The 17,643-nt window shown below is 34.9% G+C and overlaps 2 protein-coding genes across 2 annotated transcripts; one reads left to right on the forward strand and one right to left on the reverse strand.

Moving 5' to 3' along the window:
• LOC109721984 (E3 ubiquitin-protein ligase At4g11680-like) lies at window positions 4,751-8,568 on the forward strand. The gene is made up of 3 exons (XM_020249829.1): window positions 4,751-5,256; window positions 7,258-7,651; window positions 8,121-8,568. Exons 1-3 carry the CDS (start codon window positions 4,850-4,852, stop codon window positions 8,268-8,270), a joined length of 951 nt encoding a protein of 316 aa, XP_020105418.1. The 5' UTR covers window positions 4,751-4,849; the 3' UTR covers window positions 8,271-8,568.
• On the reverse strand, window positions 16,353-17,015 carry LOC109721940 (60S ribosomal protein L18a-2-like). Its single transcript, XM_020249767.1, has one exon. It carries the CDS (start codon window positions 16,879-16,881, stop codon window positions 16,531-16,533), a length of 351 nt encoding a protein of 116 aa, XP_020105356.1. The 5' UTR covers window positions 16,882-17,015; the 3' UTR covers window positions 16,353-16,530.

Below are 17,643 nucleotides of genomic sequence, written 5' to 3' on the forward strand. Positions count from 1 at the left end.
TCTTAATCGCATTAATATTCATGCTATAGGATGACCAAATAGACCTTTTAACTCTCTTCTTTAATTTACAGTGAAATATATGGAGTGCAAATGGCGCAAAATTAAGTACTTAAGGGCCTAACTAGAACAAGAATCAAAATAATTGATTCACTCTTTTGTTGTTTGATTAGGGACCCAAATTAAGAGCCGATTCGCGAATGAGCTAGTTCGTGATAAATGGTTAGCTGCGAAAGAAACATATGTGAACTACTATGCGTTTTGGGACGAAAAATTAAAGTATGAAAGTTTTAATTGTGGTATCTGAACTTTTAATTTACTTGATTCGAACCATATAATTTATGGTGTTTCTATTACAAAATTCGATCCCACTGCTCGATTTAACAGGAATACAGTCACATGAATCACGCGAGCTGTCAAATAACTCTAAATTAAAATATTAGCTAGTGAAATCAAAACTTTTGAGAGTCGATATGCGTTTCAAAATAGGTTACAGTTCAGATAAGTTTTACAGTAATTCACCTAATAATTAGACTAGTTTGATGATATTATTCTAGGTTTTGGGTAACTCCACATCCACTCAATGGATGCATTATATTTCCAGGATTTGGCCCACTTCAAAATTAGATCAATTATTTGTAGGATCATAAAGAGGATTGGGGTTCTTATTTTTCACTCCAATCAAATCCGTGTGGCCCGAATAGTAAAAGCCCATTACAGCCCAATTATATTCTCTGTTTGGCATTGCGGGAAGAATCCGTTACCTACGGTGAGAAATCACAATGCGCAAATTTTATATTTATTTTTCATAAAAGATGCGACATTGTTTAAATCGCAATATTTCTTGTACAATATAATTTCTGCAGCCCCACTTGAGAGGAGTGAAGCCTATTTTTAGATTCACTACATGGTCTTGCATTCTAACTTCTTTTGGCCCAATAGCGTTCGATAACTCGACTGGGGAATTTTGTTTAAGCCCCACCCATTTGCAAATTAGACCCATAAATTTGGACCTTGGTTAAAATGTGGTCCAAGAACTATGTAAGGCCAATCCATTAAGTCATTGTTGTTATTATTATTATTATTATTATTATTATTATTATTGGAGAAACTTTAATTTACCACCTTGTGTTGATTTACCCTATTTTTACTTTACCATTCTATAATTTCATAAAATATTATTTCACCATCATGTGGTTTTCTTTTTGTATCACTATAAAAACTTCCCTTGAGTGGGTACGAAAAAAACTATATTTTATAAATTATAGGATAATAGAGTGACAGGTTTTATAAACCACAATGTGGCAACACCAAGTACTCCACTTTCTATTAGAGGCTGCTTGGTTCTTCGAAAAAGCGTAAATAAAAAAAAATTCAAGAAAAAAAGTTTTCTATGGAAAACTTATTTTTCAATTTTCCGTCCGTTGGTCATAAGAAAAACGAGTTTATTTTGAAGAGTTTCTTTCCAAATTTTATGAAAAACTAGCATCTTCCTTTTCCTGAAAAAATTAAAAATATATATATATTAATTTGCCACGAAATTTGGAAAATAAATTTAAAAAAAAACTAGTTTTTCTTAAAATCAAACGAACGGAAAACTGAAATAGAGGTTTTCCATGAAAAACTTTTTGTCTCGAAAAACTTTTTTTTACGCTTTTCTGACAAATCAAACACCGCCATCCTATGACTTGTAAAATGAATCACTTTATAACTATTCCATTTAATGACAGGTCCTTATGGTAAAAGAAAACCAAATATAAAAATTTTAAAGTCACATAATGGCAAAATAAAAATGTATTAAACCCTAAGGGATCTGATTGATGTTTACCATTTTTTATCAAAATAAAATTTTTCATAAGATTTGGAACTTGTATCACAGATTGAATCTGGCCCAAAAGAATTACCTGAGAGCCCAATAAGTGATCGACGATCGAATGTATATCCATTTGTTAAAGTGAGGATCGAATATACGACCTCACAAAATAAAGAGATATAAAATTAATCTAATAGGAATCGGACCCAGGATTATATTGAATAATAGTAGGTTTTGCGTGAATCTCCGTCGATCGATTAGCGTAATTAGGTAATAACAATCTAAGAGGGTTTAATCATGAGATTTACTGGACACCTTCAAAGGAAAGAGATGTAGCATCATGAAAGCTTCACACATAATCCAAAGCTAAAGCAAAAACATGTAGCTACTTGTTTAATGAATCCATATGAATCCATTTTGGCGACTATTAGTGGTAGTATATTGAAAACAATTGAAAGCAGCAGTTTGAATTCGCCAGTCGTATGTATATGCAATTGAAGTGTCAAATTTGCCAATTATTAATATAAAGGTTATGGTAATTTGAGTGATAAACCAAACACAAAGATATAGGATATAGTGTTTGGGGGGTCTTGGGTTCGATACTAATAACGCTAGTATAAAATACTCAAGGCCAGTTATAAACTCCCCCAGTGGAATTTTAATTGAAGAATTACACTACTTATAGCCTAATACTACTAACAAAATTTGTTCAAAATGCTTAAGCTCGGTTATAGACTCCCACTCTGTGACACCTTGCTTTTCAGAATGGTCTAGTCTTAACATGCTTAACTCTCTTGAACTCTTGGGCTTAGTTTGGTAACCACCACTTAACTCATTCTAGTTATACTTTTGCCTAGGTCAACTTGTTAACGCTACGTAGGTGGGGAGACAACCATGGGGCAACCCTGTACATATGCAGATTTGTTGACGCTTTCGAAGAAATGTTTGCTGCAATTCGGGACGATTGACGCTTTCAAAGAAATTTTTGCTGCAATCTAGGACATGACACACCAAGTTTAGACCCTGACTTTGCAAGGCGATATGAGATTCTTTTCACATTTCTAACTAGTAAATTGACTTTGATACTAAATGTAACAACCAAGTCTATTAGCATTGGGCTCAAACCATCGATTCAAAATGCTTAAACACAATCTAGTTATTAGTATTAGAGTTTATGATCTTTATATTTTCAATCATAACTCATTTTTTATTCGACGTGGGACTGGCGAAATGATAAACTATTTTTACTGTCGGAGACGAATCTATTTATAGTATAAGGAGATTCAACTACAGTAATAGAAGCTTTGCCTAAATTGATCGCACTCCATACTACAGCAATTAGAGTCGCAGAGAGTAATTTTTTTTATTTTCTTTTTCTTTTTAACATCGGGAGTAATCTAATCACGTTATATATAAAGTGGTAAAATTTTGAAAAATATATACAATCCCCAACTGCATGCAACTAATCAAATTTCTTGTAGTTGATGTGCTCTCTACTACACCAAGAGAAGGAAGATGCATCTAATTATAACTTATAACTGCTACATTTTTGTATCGCCGACCATACTGTTTTTATAGTTACGTCCAAACTACTCAGATATACGAAAAAAAAAAGAAAATATGTGACATACAGATATATTCAAAATAAAAAAATAAATAAATCCAAAGGACAAAGAAAAAGAAAAAAAAAATCTGCAGTGGCACAACCATGAGCTGATCACATCTCTCGCCATCATCTTTGTTTCTTATTTTCAAAAAGAATTTGGTGGCCAACCTCACCACAATGACTACTCCACAGATACAGTGAGCTAATCATGAGATAGGATCTCATTATCTTAATACCTTTCATGAAAGCTTCATTTGTAACCCAAGTGAAAGTACGTACATACAAATATATATATATATATATAGATGGTGTTACATTAAAAAAAATGAAAATAAAAACAAAAAGGAGAGATAGAGAGAGTAAATAATGAGTGGTAGAAGCTCTTATATGAAAAGAGTAAGCTTTTGCAAAAGAGAATGGTAGCTCTGATATGAAAAGAGTGACTGAGGTAAATAATGAATCGGATCGAGTTCCAATCGAACAGAAGTGGCAATATGCGATCTTATCGACTAACCTAATTAACTTAGCATTTTTCTTTATCATATTTCAAAACATAATGCATTAAATCTAAATTTTTAAATATAACATTAAATATATGTATATATTATATAATATAAAATCAATTCTAGAGGTTCGTGTCCAATTCGGGTCGGGGGTACAGACAAAATCCATACCCGAATCTCAATCTGTAGGGTTTTCATTTTTTATATCCGTATTTGAAACTATATTCGTTTACTATCAAATAAAACTGTCCTATTCGGATTCATATTTGGATAAAATTTCAGATATTTGCACCCATTGACATCCGTAGCCGGAAACTGCTACACAAAAAACCACCTCCTATACTTTGACTGTTTCTCTGATCATTTTTTACCTTATATATAGGAGCTAATTTGGTTCATCAGAAAAGTGCGAATAAAAAAAATCAAGAAAAAAATTTCATAAAAAATTTCATTTTTTGATTTCATTTTTAAGAAAAATGATGAAAACACAAATTTTCATAAAATATGGGGGGAAATAATTCATGAAAGCTTATTCTCTTGGAACCAAACTGACAGAAAACTAGAAAAAAAAATAATATTTCATAAAAACTTTTTTACTTGAAAATTTTTTTTCCATATTTTTTTTGAAAAACCAAATAGTCTCTTAATAATATTAAAAAAAAATAACAAAAAATAATAATAATAAATTTAAATAATGTGGCGGGAACGGTTAGGCCAACGGCTAGTCACGCATGCAACACCTACACTTGGGGCCGACGCAAAGCAGTTAGATTCTTGGTCACCATCCCAACCCCAACCATTCCTTTCCCTTCAATTCAAATCGATCCCCCAAAACCCCCCCCTATTCACTTCAATTTTTATCATCATCTCTTATAAACAGTTTCCAATCCAATTCCCAGTGACCCACAAACCCCAAAAATTAAGGTGCCCATGTCGGCGGCGGACGGAATCGGAGACATGCAAGGCGGCGGCGGCGGCCTTTTGATGCGCGCGGCGGCGAGGGCGGCGCGAGCACGGTGGTTCGGGTTCCTGCGGCGGGCCTACGTCTACCAGAACGGGCCGCGGTCGGACGTGCTGGCGGCGTCGAACCCCTTCAACTCCCCCTTCTGGCTGGCCGCCGAGCTGGCGGCCGCCGTCGCGCAGGTCGGCGTCATCGCGGCCGTGCTGGCGGCCGCGCGGAACGAGAGGCCGCTTTGGCCCGTCAGGCTCTGGGTCGGCGCCTACGCCCTCGCCAACCTTCTCAGCCTCCCTCTCATATATTGGCGGCGCCACCACTCCGCCGCCCCCGCCCCTGTGGATATTGAACACCAAGGAAGCAATGAGGAAGCAGTGTTCAGGTACCTGCGGTCTCAAATATTTGATTCAAATTTTAAACTTTAAATATTAAATTTGACCTAGACTGGCGTAACACGGAGGGCTTTCGTACTAACATGTTGTTTTCAATAATGCGGCTTTCAAATTTACAACCGGCTCTATTAGATTTGATCTATATTATTAAAAGTAGTAAAAAAATTAAATTTCATAATTTTCCGACATTATTTGACTAGTAATCAAAAAGCCTCAAAATTGATAATTTTAAGTAATGCATTTGTATATTTAATGGTGTAAAATAATTCAAATCTGATGAAAATTTTTATAAATTTTTTTTTTACTATTTAGAGTAAGATTAGTATCTCTGATTTTAAATTCAAATCTTCTATTATTATTTTTTATAAAATTTTTATTTTCAGCCGCTTATTTTGAGACGACTAGGTAAACGGTATCGAAAAATTATAAAATTTAGTTTCTAAATACTTTCAATAGTGTAGATCAAATCTAACAAAGTCGATTGTCAATTTGGAAAACGCATTATTAAAAATAACTTAATAGCACAAAGGCCTCCGTGCTATCGATAGTATACCAGCTGAACTCATTAAATTTTAAATTTTAAGTTTCGTCGCACTATCATTTTGATTGTAACAATATAGTACCTTTACATTTTATTGAGGTGAGTAGCTAGCATGTCCTTTCTTTTAGGGTTTAGGTATCTTCATCATGGAAAAAAAATTTATTGAAATTACGAAGACGGAACGAAAAGTTAGTTAATCTTTAATAGAGATTTATGCTTTTTTTATGATTGCAATAAAATTATATTACCTGAGTTTGAGAAAGTACGATAAAAAAAAAAATATTCAATTTGCTTTAGTAAGTAAGACATTACACTTAGGGGTGGAACTCGGCCCTTGCCTAAACAAGGCCCGGCCCGATGGGCCATGTTTGGGCCGGGCTTTGGATATTATAAATACAACTTTGGGTTCGGGCCGGGTTTAAAAATTTAGGCCCGAAAAAAATTTGGGCCTATTTGGGCATGTCCAAGCCCGACCCGAGCCCGACCCAAAAGCCCGATATATTAATTGTCAAAATAAAATATTTAATTATATATATTATTTATCTATAGTATATCATATATAGTATATATTGTTATTAATGATATGTACTTATATATATGAGGATATATTATATATTAACAAAATATTTGGTTCTATATAATGATATATTTGATGTTAGATATTAATTTCTTTGATGTGATAAAACTAAAAATAGGTATTTTATTTTAATTTTATACAAATAAAAGTATTTATGTATTATATGATAAATACATAAAATGAGCCTCCACAAAGCCCGATGGGTATTGGGCATTGGGCTTGGGCTTGGGCCGGGCCTTAATTTTTTAAAAAATTGGGTAAAAGCCCGACCCGAAGCCCAATATTTTTTTTGGGCCAGGCTTGGGCATAGTAATACCCGACCCAAGCCCGGCCCAGTTCCACCCCTAATTACACTGCACCTGTCATAACGAGTCAAGTAAAATATCATTTTCATAATTCAATCAAAATACAGAAACATATATATATATATATATATATATATATATATATATATATATATATATATATATATATATATGTATATGTTTACGCCCATGTTTCTCCTTATTTTCAACGTAATGTTAAACAATTATGGACATAGTTAATTCGGATTCGGCAAAAATTCGATACGAGTATAATACGCATAAAATTCGTTTTCTAATTTTTAAATTCGTTGAAAAATTCGGCTTAAAAACCGGATTCGGTATAAAATATAAAATATAAAATATAAAATATAAAATAATCTATATTTAAATATAAAAATTATAGATTTTTTATTCAGATTTTCAATAATTCGCGAATAATTCGGGCATGTATATAGCAACAAAAATTCAATATTTTTCCTATTTTTTGCTTTTTTTTTTTTTTTACGTTCAAATAAACACACTCTACTAGAGACGGCTCCTGAAAGTGTCAGGGCATGTATATACACAGGGGATCTTCGTCGTACCTCGTAAACAAGTTGCGGACGTTCCTCGAGCTGTTCACGGCGGTGTGGTTCGTCATGGGCAACGTGTGGGTGTTCGACGCCCGCTACACCGCCTCCGCCTCGTCCTCGTCCTCGTTGCACCTCGGCGGTGCCCCGATGCTCCACGCCCTCTGCGTCGCCCTCCTCGCCTACAACGCCGTCCTCTACTCCTTCCCCTTGCTGCTGTTTCTGCTGCTGTGCTGCGTCGTGCCGTTCGTTAGTAGCGCCGTCGGATTCAACATGAGCTCCGCGGCGGCGTCCGCGGCCCGCGGCGCCTCCGACGAGCAGCTGGAGCAGCTACCAAAGTGGCGGTTCAAAGCAGCTAATCCTGGGGGTGATCCTGGGCCCTTGGAGAATCCTGTAAGTTGAATAGAGGATTTTGTTATATTTGAACACTATGTAGAAAATGTGTAAAAATTGCGCAAATACCTTTCCATTACCACATTTGTGTTTTTTTGGATTGGGCCACTTTTTTATCCATTAATTCGGGCCGTGTAGTGCGCGGAGGTGGCCCGATATGGTATGGTTCTGGATTTGAATCCGCGTCATGCTTTCCCGTGCTCAGTCCAAGGCCGGGTCCGATGAGGGCCGGCCTTTTTTTAAAAACTTTTTAGGGTAAACTTCAAATACCGTTCATGTAGTTTCGCGCTTTCTCACTTTAGTATTCTGTAATTTGAAGTATATCACTATATCCAAGCAGGGTCGTGAATGCAAATACCAACTCTGCAAAAGTATTTGAGTAACTTCGCACATTTACAAAAAAATAAAAATAAAATAAAAAAAATGTAAATATCTAATTATTCTGATGATGTGTAATGTAAAATGATAGGAGTGCTGCATATGTCTGGCCAAGTACAGGGAGAGGGACGAGGTGAGGCAGCTGCCTTGCTCTCATCTCTTCCACCTCCGATGCGTCGACCGCTGGCTCCGAATCATCTCTTGCTGCCCGCTCTGCAAACTGCAGCTTGAAAAGCAGTAGTCAGACTAATATCGAGCACTGAAAATCAATTTGAAAGACACCACTATTAATTTGTTTTAGGGTTCTTCCCAAATTTGAGCTTGTTTATGTGTATCAACACAGGCATTTTAATCTTTACATTTTTCTTTTTTTTTCTTTTTTTTTGTAAATGAGTTTTAGTGCTTGCACCAAGGAGGGAAAAAGCACATGAATGTATATTTATTTGAAGAAAGAGTTAAAGCTATAGCAAGTTACATGTATATATATATATATATATATATATATATATATATATTTTTCACATTTTTTTTTAGTAAAACATGTGCAGGATGTATATGTTGTGATCACTTGAGTATAGTGTAGTTTTTTCTTTTCTTTTTTTTTCTCCTTTTTTTACTTTTTGTGCTTGCTATAGAGTGTTTTAATAAATCATTAATAAACTGTGATTGGTTAGGAAAAAGCATGGGAATTGTGGTGGAAATTGTGATACAACGACCACTGTCCACCTCGTCATTTGCCGTTGATTGGCAAATCTCTTTAGGGTGGTACAACACGAACCAGCTTTCGGAGATCCATCAAACTATCAAAAATTCAATGTAAAAGAGACGTAAAGTTCAGTGTAAAAAAGAGAGGAAGAAGAAGAAGCCCTTTGCAGATTTCAAGTAAACCCCAGTTACACCATTGCACCCGTCACGCCCCGGATTACCCGTTTTTTCGGGCACGCCAACAAATCCGCCGTATACAAAAAAATTTTTCCTGTATACGAAACGATAGCTGTACCTGTACCTGTAATCAGACAAAACTACAACTAGTAGTATAGAGCTGCTAAAGAACTGCATATATATAAATAACACCTCGAGGCCCGAGGGGTTCCAGTACATACCACATGTCTACTACACCACTCGCTCCAGCGAGTACCCAGACAACAACAATATGTATATAAATACCCCAAAACTACCTGTAGGAGGTACTCCTCTAACACTACAACAAAGCTGGAAGGGATCTAACTCGCGACTCCCTTTCCACGATCTGTATCAGCAACAGCAACAGCCACCGACGAAGGCTCTGCAAAAATGGTCAACAACTGGGTGTGAGAACTACTACAAAAGAAGTAGTTCTCAGTGAGTACCGCTACCGACCTCACTGGCTCACCCACTAAGTTTATAGAAAGTACGCTCACTGACAGTAAAGGAAGCTGAAAAAAACTCTACAGTTATATGCCACTATACTATCGTTAATCAACACTAACTATCTGTAGCTATAAAGTTGCACTGCCTGACCTAATCTTACTAGGGACTGTGAACGCACCCGTCCCGCCTGCCGAAGCTACACTAACAACCATCACGCTCGGTCGTCAGTGGAAAGCGAGTCCAACCAGGACACAACGATAAAAATGCAAACGCACAAAGCCCGATTCCGAAGTGACACTCATGGGCGCTACCCAACCGAGTATGCAAGCGTGTCTCTCTCGAGCTCAATCAGGCTCACATGGGCTATAGTCAAAGCAAATGGGTCTAACTGATCTAACAACCAAAACTCACGTGCCTTCGGCACAATCTGATGCAAGAAACAGAAATCTGGGTCCACCGTTCACCGAGACGGCACCCGACAGTCCGGAACAGTCTACACGCTACTGTAAAATAAGCTCGGCATCCCAGCACGAGCGTAAATTCATTCTACACTATTCTGGATATCCACCACATACAAACTGTAACGATACTAACAAACTACAGCTCCTAAAGCTAAATCTGGTAGTTTTCAGAAACTGACAGTGTAGAAGGAAATCGAGCTATTAAACATGATATATGAAACCCAAAAATACATGCTGTCAACTGAGACTTAGAAGGAAATCCGAAAATTCCGGTAACTTCAACCCATCTCAAGAGCGCGTCCAACAACGGCGAGAAGTCAAAATAAGAGGAAGTCCCGCGCTCGCCCGGACTCCAACGGCGCTACCACGACGCATGCACGCTCGAACGGCTCTCCGGCGCAACGTCAACGTCGATCCGAGCTCCAACAGTGGTCTCCACCGCTCCAATCTAGAGAGAGAGAGGAAATAGCCAACAAAATCCCACTCTGTGCCTCTCTATACGTATATAAAGCAGTGGAAAGGGGTTGATAACAACGAGGCAACAATTGACCAAAAGGCCCCTCACCTACCCTAGAGTACCGGTACCAGGCCAGTGCCGTACCGGTACCCAGCATTAGCAATCGCAACTCGAGAGCAGCAATCGGGAAAAATTATACAGGGGTACCGGTACTCTCCTGTATGGTACCGGTACTCAATACTGACAATCTGCAATTTGCAGATTTCAGTACTAAAATCCTAATCCCGCGTCACACTAAATCCGTTTTGCATCTATTTTGCGCCAAAACGATTTGGACTTGTCCCAACACTTTCCAGATGCGTTGATAAGTCCCAGATGCTAAAATCTCATGGGCAACAAAACATCTGGGATACTACATCACCTCTTCTCTCTTCTATATATAGATAGAAGACAACGGTCTCAAGTAAGTTGTTGTCCCTTACCGAGGTGCTGGATATGATATCTTATCGAGATAGGGTAATATCTGGGCAAAGAGATCTTACCCAGATAAGATAATGATTAGGCTTTAAATACAAAATCTCAAAAAATTAAAATAAAAGAAAAGGAGTAAGTGAACGGAGTAGTCTAGACCGCACACACCGCTCGCCCACCCAACGCAGCTCGTGCAGTGCGTGCGTGTGTTTAATTGAGAGCATCACTCTCATATTTTTCTAAATAACTAACTTGAGAAAAAATGAGTATATAAGATGCAATCACAAACTTTTAATTTTTAATGTTAGACTAAACCACACGTGTAGAAACCTAAGCACCAGCTCCCAGAGAAGGCCCATAGAAGGTTGGGCCGCCCAGGAAGCCCATGGACAGAATTGAAGTTTTAAATCACCTATATTATATTAGTGCTAACATATACAACTAAACTAATTAATTAATGGTACTGGTGTAGCATTATTTGAGCATAATTACTTCATTGTTAGAGGTTCTAATTAGTGCATAAGAATTTATTAATTAATGACACCTCACCAAACTAATTAATTAAAGCACCTGTACTTTAAATTTCGTGGCATAAAAGTACATGATCTTGGGTTATAATATGAGATCTTATACACTCTTATTAATTATTAATTAATTTTACTATTGTTTCTAATGAACAATCAATTCCACTTATCTGTATCTTTGTAGTAGTACACTGATAAGGTGTAGTTATTGTCATGATCAATAGTATTAAACAATCTAAATATACTTTACCCTTCTAAGTATAATAGGTTGTGTACTTAAACTTCTTAGATGTGAAAAAATATTCATTAAATTTTTAGAAACTTACGCTACTAGTGTTTAGGGCCTGTTTGGTTTCTTGAAAAGTATCTCAGAAAATTTTTTTTGATTGAAAATTTTTTTTCCGTATGTTTGTTCGCAAGAAAATTAAATATTTTTTAACAATTATTTTTCATATTTCACAGAAAATTTTTCATTTTGTTTTCAAAATTTATTTTAGGAAAGCAGAATTTTTTTCTCTCACCACCGTTTTGAAGAATAAAAAAGGAAAAAAAATCTAATTATTGATGCCAAAATATAATTAAAATTTATTTTTATTTAATTATTTATTATTTATATTGTAAATAGTTTGTGAGTATTATGTTAAATTTTAAAAGTATGATAATCTCATCCTCTTTTTGTAGGATGTGTTATGGGTGGAGACGATAAGATCGTTTATTTACAACTACACCGGAATAGTATACAAAGTCAACAGATCTCAACCAATCGTTAAATAGGATTTATGGCTACACAAACCGTTGAGGATAGTTCTAGATCTGGGCCAAGACGAACTACTGTAGGGGATTTATTGAAACCATTGAATTCGGAATATGGTAAAGTAGCTCCGGGATGGGGGACTACACCACTTATGGGGGTCGCAATGGCTCTATTTGCGATATTCCTATCTATTATTTTGGAAATTTATAATTCTTCCGTTTTACTGGATGGAATTTCAATGAGTTAGGTTTATAAGAACTATGAAGTCCTAGTCTTTCAATCAAAGAAAAAATTACTTTAGACTTGGATTTCTAGACCATTCTATTCTGGTAGTTCGACCGTGGAATTTATTTGTTTCGGTATTTGCGGAATATGAGTGTGTGACTTGTTATAATTGATCCTATTGATAATACATAGAATGGACCTGTTATCTCTATCAAGATGATTCTACCTCGTCGGATATTTATTCTAGTATCTGGAGCACGGAATATATAGAATAGATCAAGAAAAGAAATATTTGAACTATGATTCATACCTNACTTAGATCGAGATATTGGACATAGAATGCCAATCTTTAAAATGTAAAAAAAAAGGAGTAATCAGCTGTGACACGTTCACTAAAAAAAAATCCTTTTGTAGCTAATCATTTAGCGGGAAAAATTGAAAAACTCAACATGAGGGAGGAGAAAGAAATAATAGTAACTTGGTCTCGGGCATCTACCATTATACCCACAGCTCACCACAAAATTGGTCTAGGCTAGCAAGATAAGTCTCACATCGCTTGATACTTATGAGTCTGAGCCTGACGAGAACGTCAGGACTTAAGAGGGGGAGAATATAAGATCTCAGATAGTCCTATATATAAGATATAATAGGACTAAAACTTTTAACCTAACTTAAATATTTTGAACGATGGTTAGGCCGAAGAGGTTAAGAGTGTTAAGCGTACTAGGACGGGAATAGTCTTAGGCTTAGTTTGGTATTGAGGCCTATCTAAGGCTATTAGATAAAATGGAGTTGAAGAAAAAGCATATAGGGATATGCTTTTGCGTTTTCCGGTGGGACCGCAGAAAATATATCGTAACCGACTCATCACGATATACAGAACGTAATATTATGTACGAAAACAAAAAGGGTATTTTTTCAACGTACTTTCTCACCGCACGTAACGCAATCTCTTAGCAATCCCAAACGAAGACTTAGGACAGGAATAGTCCTAGGACGAGAGATAACTTAACGGATGGTAACTGCGGGTGCATTTTTGAATAACGGAGTTATATATGAGAGATATATTTGAGAAAAAAGAGTAGGAATAAATTAAATATTTTCCAAATTTTGAGGGGTATATAGAAAATTATTTCAAAAAACTATTATTCCTATGGAATATAAATTAGAATTATGATCTTTATACAGCATGAGGAGTTTTTTTTTTCAATATATCAACTTAAGATTTTTGATCGAATCTAAGCTTTTTAATAAAACCTACTACTTAGGTTCATTATAAAATAGATTAAATTAAGGACATTAATTCTTTAATAAAAGATGTTTTTTTTTTTTATCTTAGATTGAATTTGCAGTAAGTTGTTGGCCTGTTTGAAATTAAGGGCCATCAAATGAAATATCTTTCTCCATCTTTCGGTAAGACCGCGAAAAGTATATTATAATGAACTTATTACGCCATGTAAAATATAATATTACTTGCAAAAATAAATGAGATAATTGTTTGAAAAACTTCCTCGATCATATGATGTAATGCAATCTCTGTGCATTCCCAAATAGATATGTAACAAGGCTTCATGAGGAGTCATTTCAATAATAATGTGACCCAAGTGCAAATATATATTGTATAAATTTTTGATACATATTTCAGAACGTGCAACGGGTGCTCGACACACAAGAAAAAATATATTTCATGCTATTATGTGTCGGCACACAAGAAGTTTTTTGACTGGCACACATCGGCACTGCTCGACACGCACCGTGCCGTACCGTGCCGATAAGTTTCCAGCATAACCCCATGCCATGGCACTTAAATCCTTGACTGGAATACGTATAACTACAGAAATAAGCATGAACATTATCAATTTTGCATTTGGATTAAAAAAAAAAAAACTGGATTAATCTTACAAAAAAGAAAAATAACATTTGGGTGGTTAGATTGCAATATAAAAAATAAGAATAATTATAAGTTTAAAATAAAATTATTTTATCTAATTAATTAATTTTACCTAATTAAATAATAATTTAATAAATTAATAAATTTTTAACTATAAATATTGTATAAGATAATAAAAAAACATAAATTAATTAATTAAATAAAAAGTAAGATAACTTTTTAATTAAATAGTAAATTATCTAATTAATTAGATTAGTCAAAATATTTATAGGTTGATCAAATAAATATTGATTATTAGATAAATACATTAAATAATTGATTTTCAATTAACTAATTAATTATAAACAATTAATTAATTAACTATTTAAGCAATTGATAATAATTTAAATACAATAATTAGATTAATTAATAAGACAATACAATAATTAAAATTAGATTTTGATTTTAATTAAGTTTCATACCCTTATACAATTATACCAGCTTATTTTTCAGAAAAAAAAAGGAAACTACAACTCCAAGCCAAGCCCTAAATTTTGTGTTTTGGTATAAAAAGGGGAATAAGAGTTTATTCCCAAAACCAAATGTACTATTACAAATGCATCTTAATTTATGCATTATATATCTATATATATATGAAATTTATAAGATATTTTTACTTATTTATTTCTTATTATTATTCAAAATTCTTAAATTTATCCTAAATTTATCAAAATGCCTTTCTAAAATTTAATTCTATCAGCAAACTCTAAAAGAAGAATATTTGATTTGTTTTAAATCAATAAAAATATTTTTATCATTTAGGAATAAATAAGTTATTTTTTAAATTTTGAAAAAATATATTAGATATTTCCAATTTATAAAATACAATATATTATTTAGGTACCGTAAGGATTAGATATTAGCTATCAATTAATTATTATACATCCATGTGCTCAAAAATATGTTAATATTTTTAGAAATATTTGTCTCAAACTTCGTGCCTACCTAACCCCACGGTTGGGCGCTGGATCCGAGCACGACTTTGATGCGTTCAGACCTTCAGATCACGACGATGGAGGGATCGAGTGCGTGGGTGGTCGTACAGCCTTCGACCAAACATCGAATTATGTCGACACGTAGCATCGACACCCATAGAACACACACTTACAAATACTTGTGAAAATAATTGGCTGGCCTTGGTTCACCACGTAAACCGTGAACCACCGCGCATGAAACATAATAGTCAAAAGATAGGGTAAACTTTAAATACCACCTCTGTGGTTTCACACTTTCTCTCTCTAGTACTTGTGATTTAAAGTGTATCAATTTAGTGTCATATGATTTTATTTTTATCTTTTTATTGTTTATTCTACTAATTTTTTTGTTAAATCAGTGAGAAAGTTAAAACTAAAAGATACTAAAGTAAATATTTGATAAACCTAGGTAGGTGTCTGAAGCTTTTTGTATACGATTTTACGAAATATTAACAAAAAAGCTGATAAAAATATAAAAATGAAACCACAAAACACTAACTAGATACACTTTTTAAACCACAGGGCACTAAAGTTAGAGACTGCGAAACCACGGAAGTGACATTTGAAATTTACCCTTATATTTATAATAATTTTTAGGACTAATTTCATATAGGTCCTTGCAAATATAGTGAATTATAAATATATTCCTACAAAGTTCAACTTTCATATGTTGTTACTATGAAAGTTCTAATGTTTTTAAATATGTCCCTTCAGTTTGTTACCGTTAAAACACTATTTATTTTATAAATAAAATGACTTTTTTGCTATCACAAATATATTCCTCCAAAAGTCGCAACTATTAATAAAAAAGGGGTAAAAAGATTAATTCATCTCATTAACTATCTAGGGTTAAGTATTTTATCTGTGGTTAAGTAATTTTTTCTAACGGATCTTAACGGCGGGGACATATTTGAAAACATCAGGACTTTTGTATAGACAATATATGAAAGTTAAACTTGTAGGGATATATTTATAATTCATTATATTTGTAGGGACTTATGTAAATTTAACCCTAATTTTTATTAATATATATATATATATATATATATTGTCGGTGATTGAGAGAAAAGGTGGCATGAATAGCGCATCCATCTTCTTGCCCTTGAGAAGCGACAGCACAGCAATAAAGAATATCACCAAACTACTAGTAAACAAAGAAATAAAGCTCAGGCAAAAAAAAACCAGTCATTCCTCCCACCAAACAACAGTCGGAAATGAATTCTAGTATCAACTTCGGCATCTCAAATAAACAACTCCAAGTGCAAACTAGAACACAAATAAACTGACAAATTGCCATGCTGAGAACGACAAAATTTAGAAAATCCGCAACTAAACAAAGTACTCAGACTCTCTCCTTACATGAAGAGATTAGGGCGGGAGGCCTTGTAGGTTGTCTTGAGCTTCCTGGTAGGCGGCCGCACCTTCCTAAAGACGAGAGGGAACTTGATCTTCGAATCGTGGAACTGCTTGGTGCTCTCGCGCTTGCAGAGCTTGGCAGGGACGGTGGCGGTCTTGATGATCTGGATGCAGTGGAACCTCACACGGTGGCGGGATGCCATCTCATTGTACATCTGCTCCACGGCCCCATTAAGAGTGGTGTCTCTGTACTCCTTGTACATGTTGTGGTATCCCGTCCTGCTCTGGTACCTCAGCCATATGCCATAGTTCTTGATCTTTGTTGGGTTCCTCTCGAATATCTTGACCATAAATTTAGTCCAAGTCAGATGCGTTAATATAAAGTAAAATCGTATAGGCGCAGTGTGAACTATAACACATTTTTACAATGGACACCTGAGCTAAAAATGATGATCTTGAGTACCCAGCTTTCCAGTTTGCTTGATTTTCCTACCTCTCCATCAGAGCTTNCCATTAATAGGGGTTAGAAGTGAGAGTTAGCATTCCGACGCACCAATCGCCCTGGCCACGACGCCTTCTTTGTTTGTACTGATGAATACTTTTTATTTTTTATTGGTAGCTTCTGTAATTTCTACCCGCTGTGAAGTGCAGGTCTTTTTCTCTAGAGTGTATATATATATATATAGATGATGAGATTTCTCCCAATGTCGGAAGAAGAATATTCTTAGTTGAAAAGACGATTAAATGGGTACACTTATCTCTCGTTTAAAATTACTCTCTCCAACTACTAATATTGAGACTTAATTTTATACAGCTCTAACTACCTCAGTTAAATTCAAATATATCAAACAACGACAGTATATATAGTTTCAACCATATGCGATGAAACTGTCCCTAAAATAAGCAAATATGTAAATATAGCTTCCGACCGGCACTCGGTCGAACGGAAAATTTACATTTATAGATCATTCTTAACTGCACATCACCAAATGCGCAAGATAAAAATACAACTGCATCTCCCAAAAAAAAAAAAAAAAAATACAACTGCTCCATATCTACTTGTATGTATCTTTAATTATACTATATTTATACACCAGGTGTATAAGGAGTAT

The sequence above is a fragment of the Ananas comosus genome, linkage group 16, assembly GCF_001540865.1.
Source record: "Ananas comosus cultivar F153 linkage group 16, ASM154086v1, whole genome shotgun sequence".
Classification (NCBI taxonomy): domain Eukaryota; kingdom Viridiplantae; phylum Streptophyta; class Magnoliopsida; order Poales; family Bromeliaceae; genus Ananas; species Ananas comosus.

What these genes read in the sequence shown, in the direction of transcription:
- LOC109721984 (XM_020249829.1), top strand. Translation starts at nt 4,850, where the DNA reads ATGTCGGCGGCGGACGGAATCGGAGACATGCAAGGCGGCGGCGGCGGC. An exon ending in AATGAGGAAGCAGTGTTCAG is followed by an intron (nt 5,257 to 7,257) that starts GTACCTGCGGTC and finishes GTATATACACAG; the next exon opens with GGGATCTTCGTCGTACCTCG. An exon ending in CTGGGCCCTTGGAGAATCCT is followed by an intron (nt 7,652 to 8,120) that starts GTAAGTTGAATA and finishes GTAAAATGATAG; the next exon opens with GAGTGCTGCATATGTCTGGC.
- LOC109721940 (XM_020249767.1), bottom strand. Translation starts at nt 16,881, where the DNA reads ATGGTCAAGATATTCGAGAGGAACCCAACAAAGATCAAGAACTATGGC.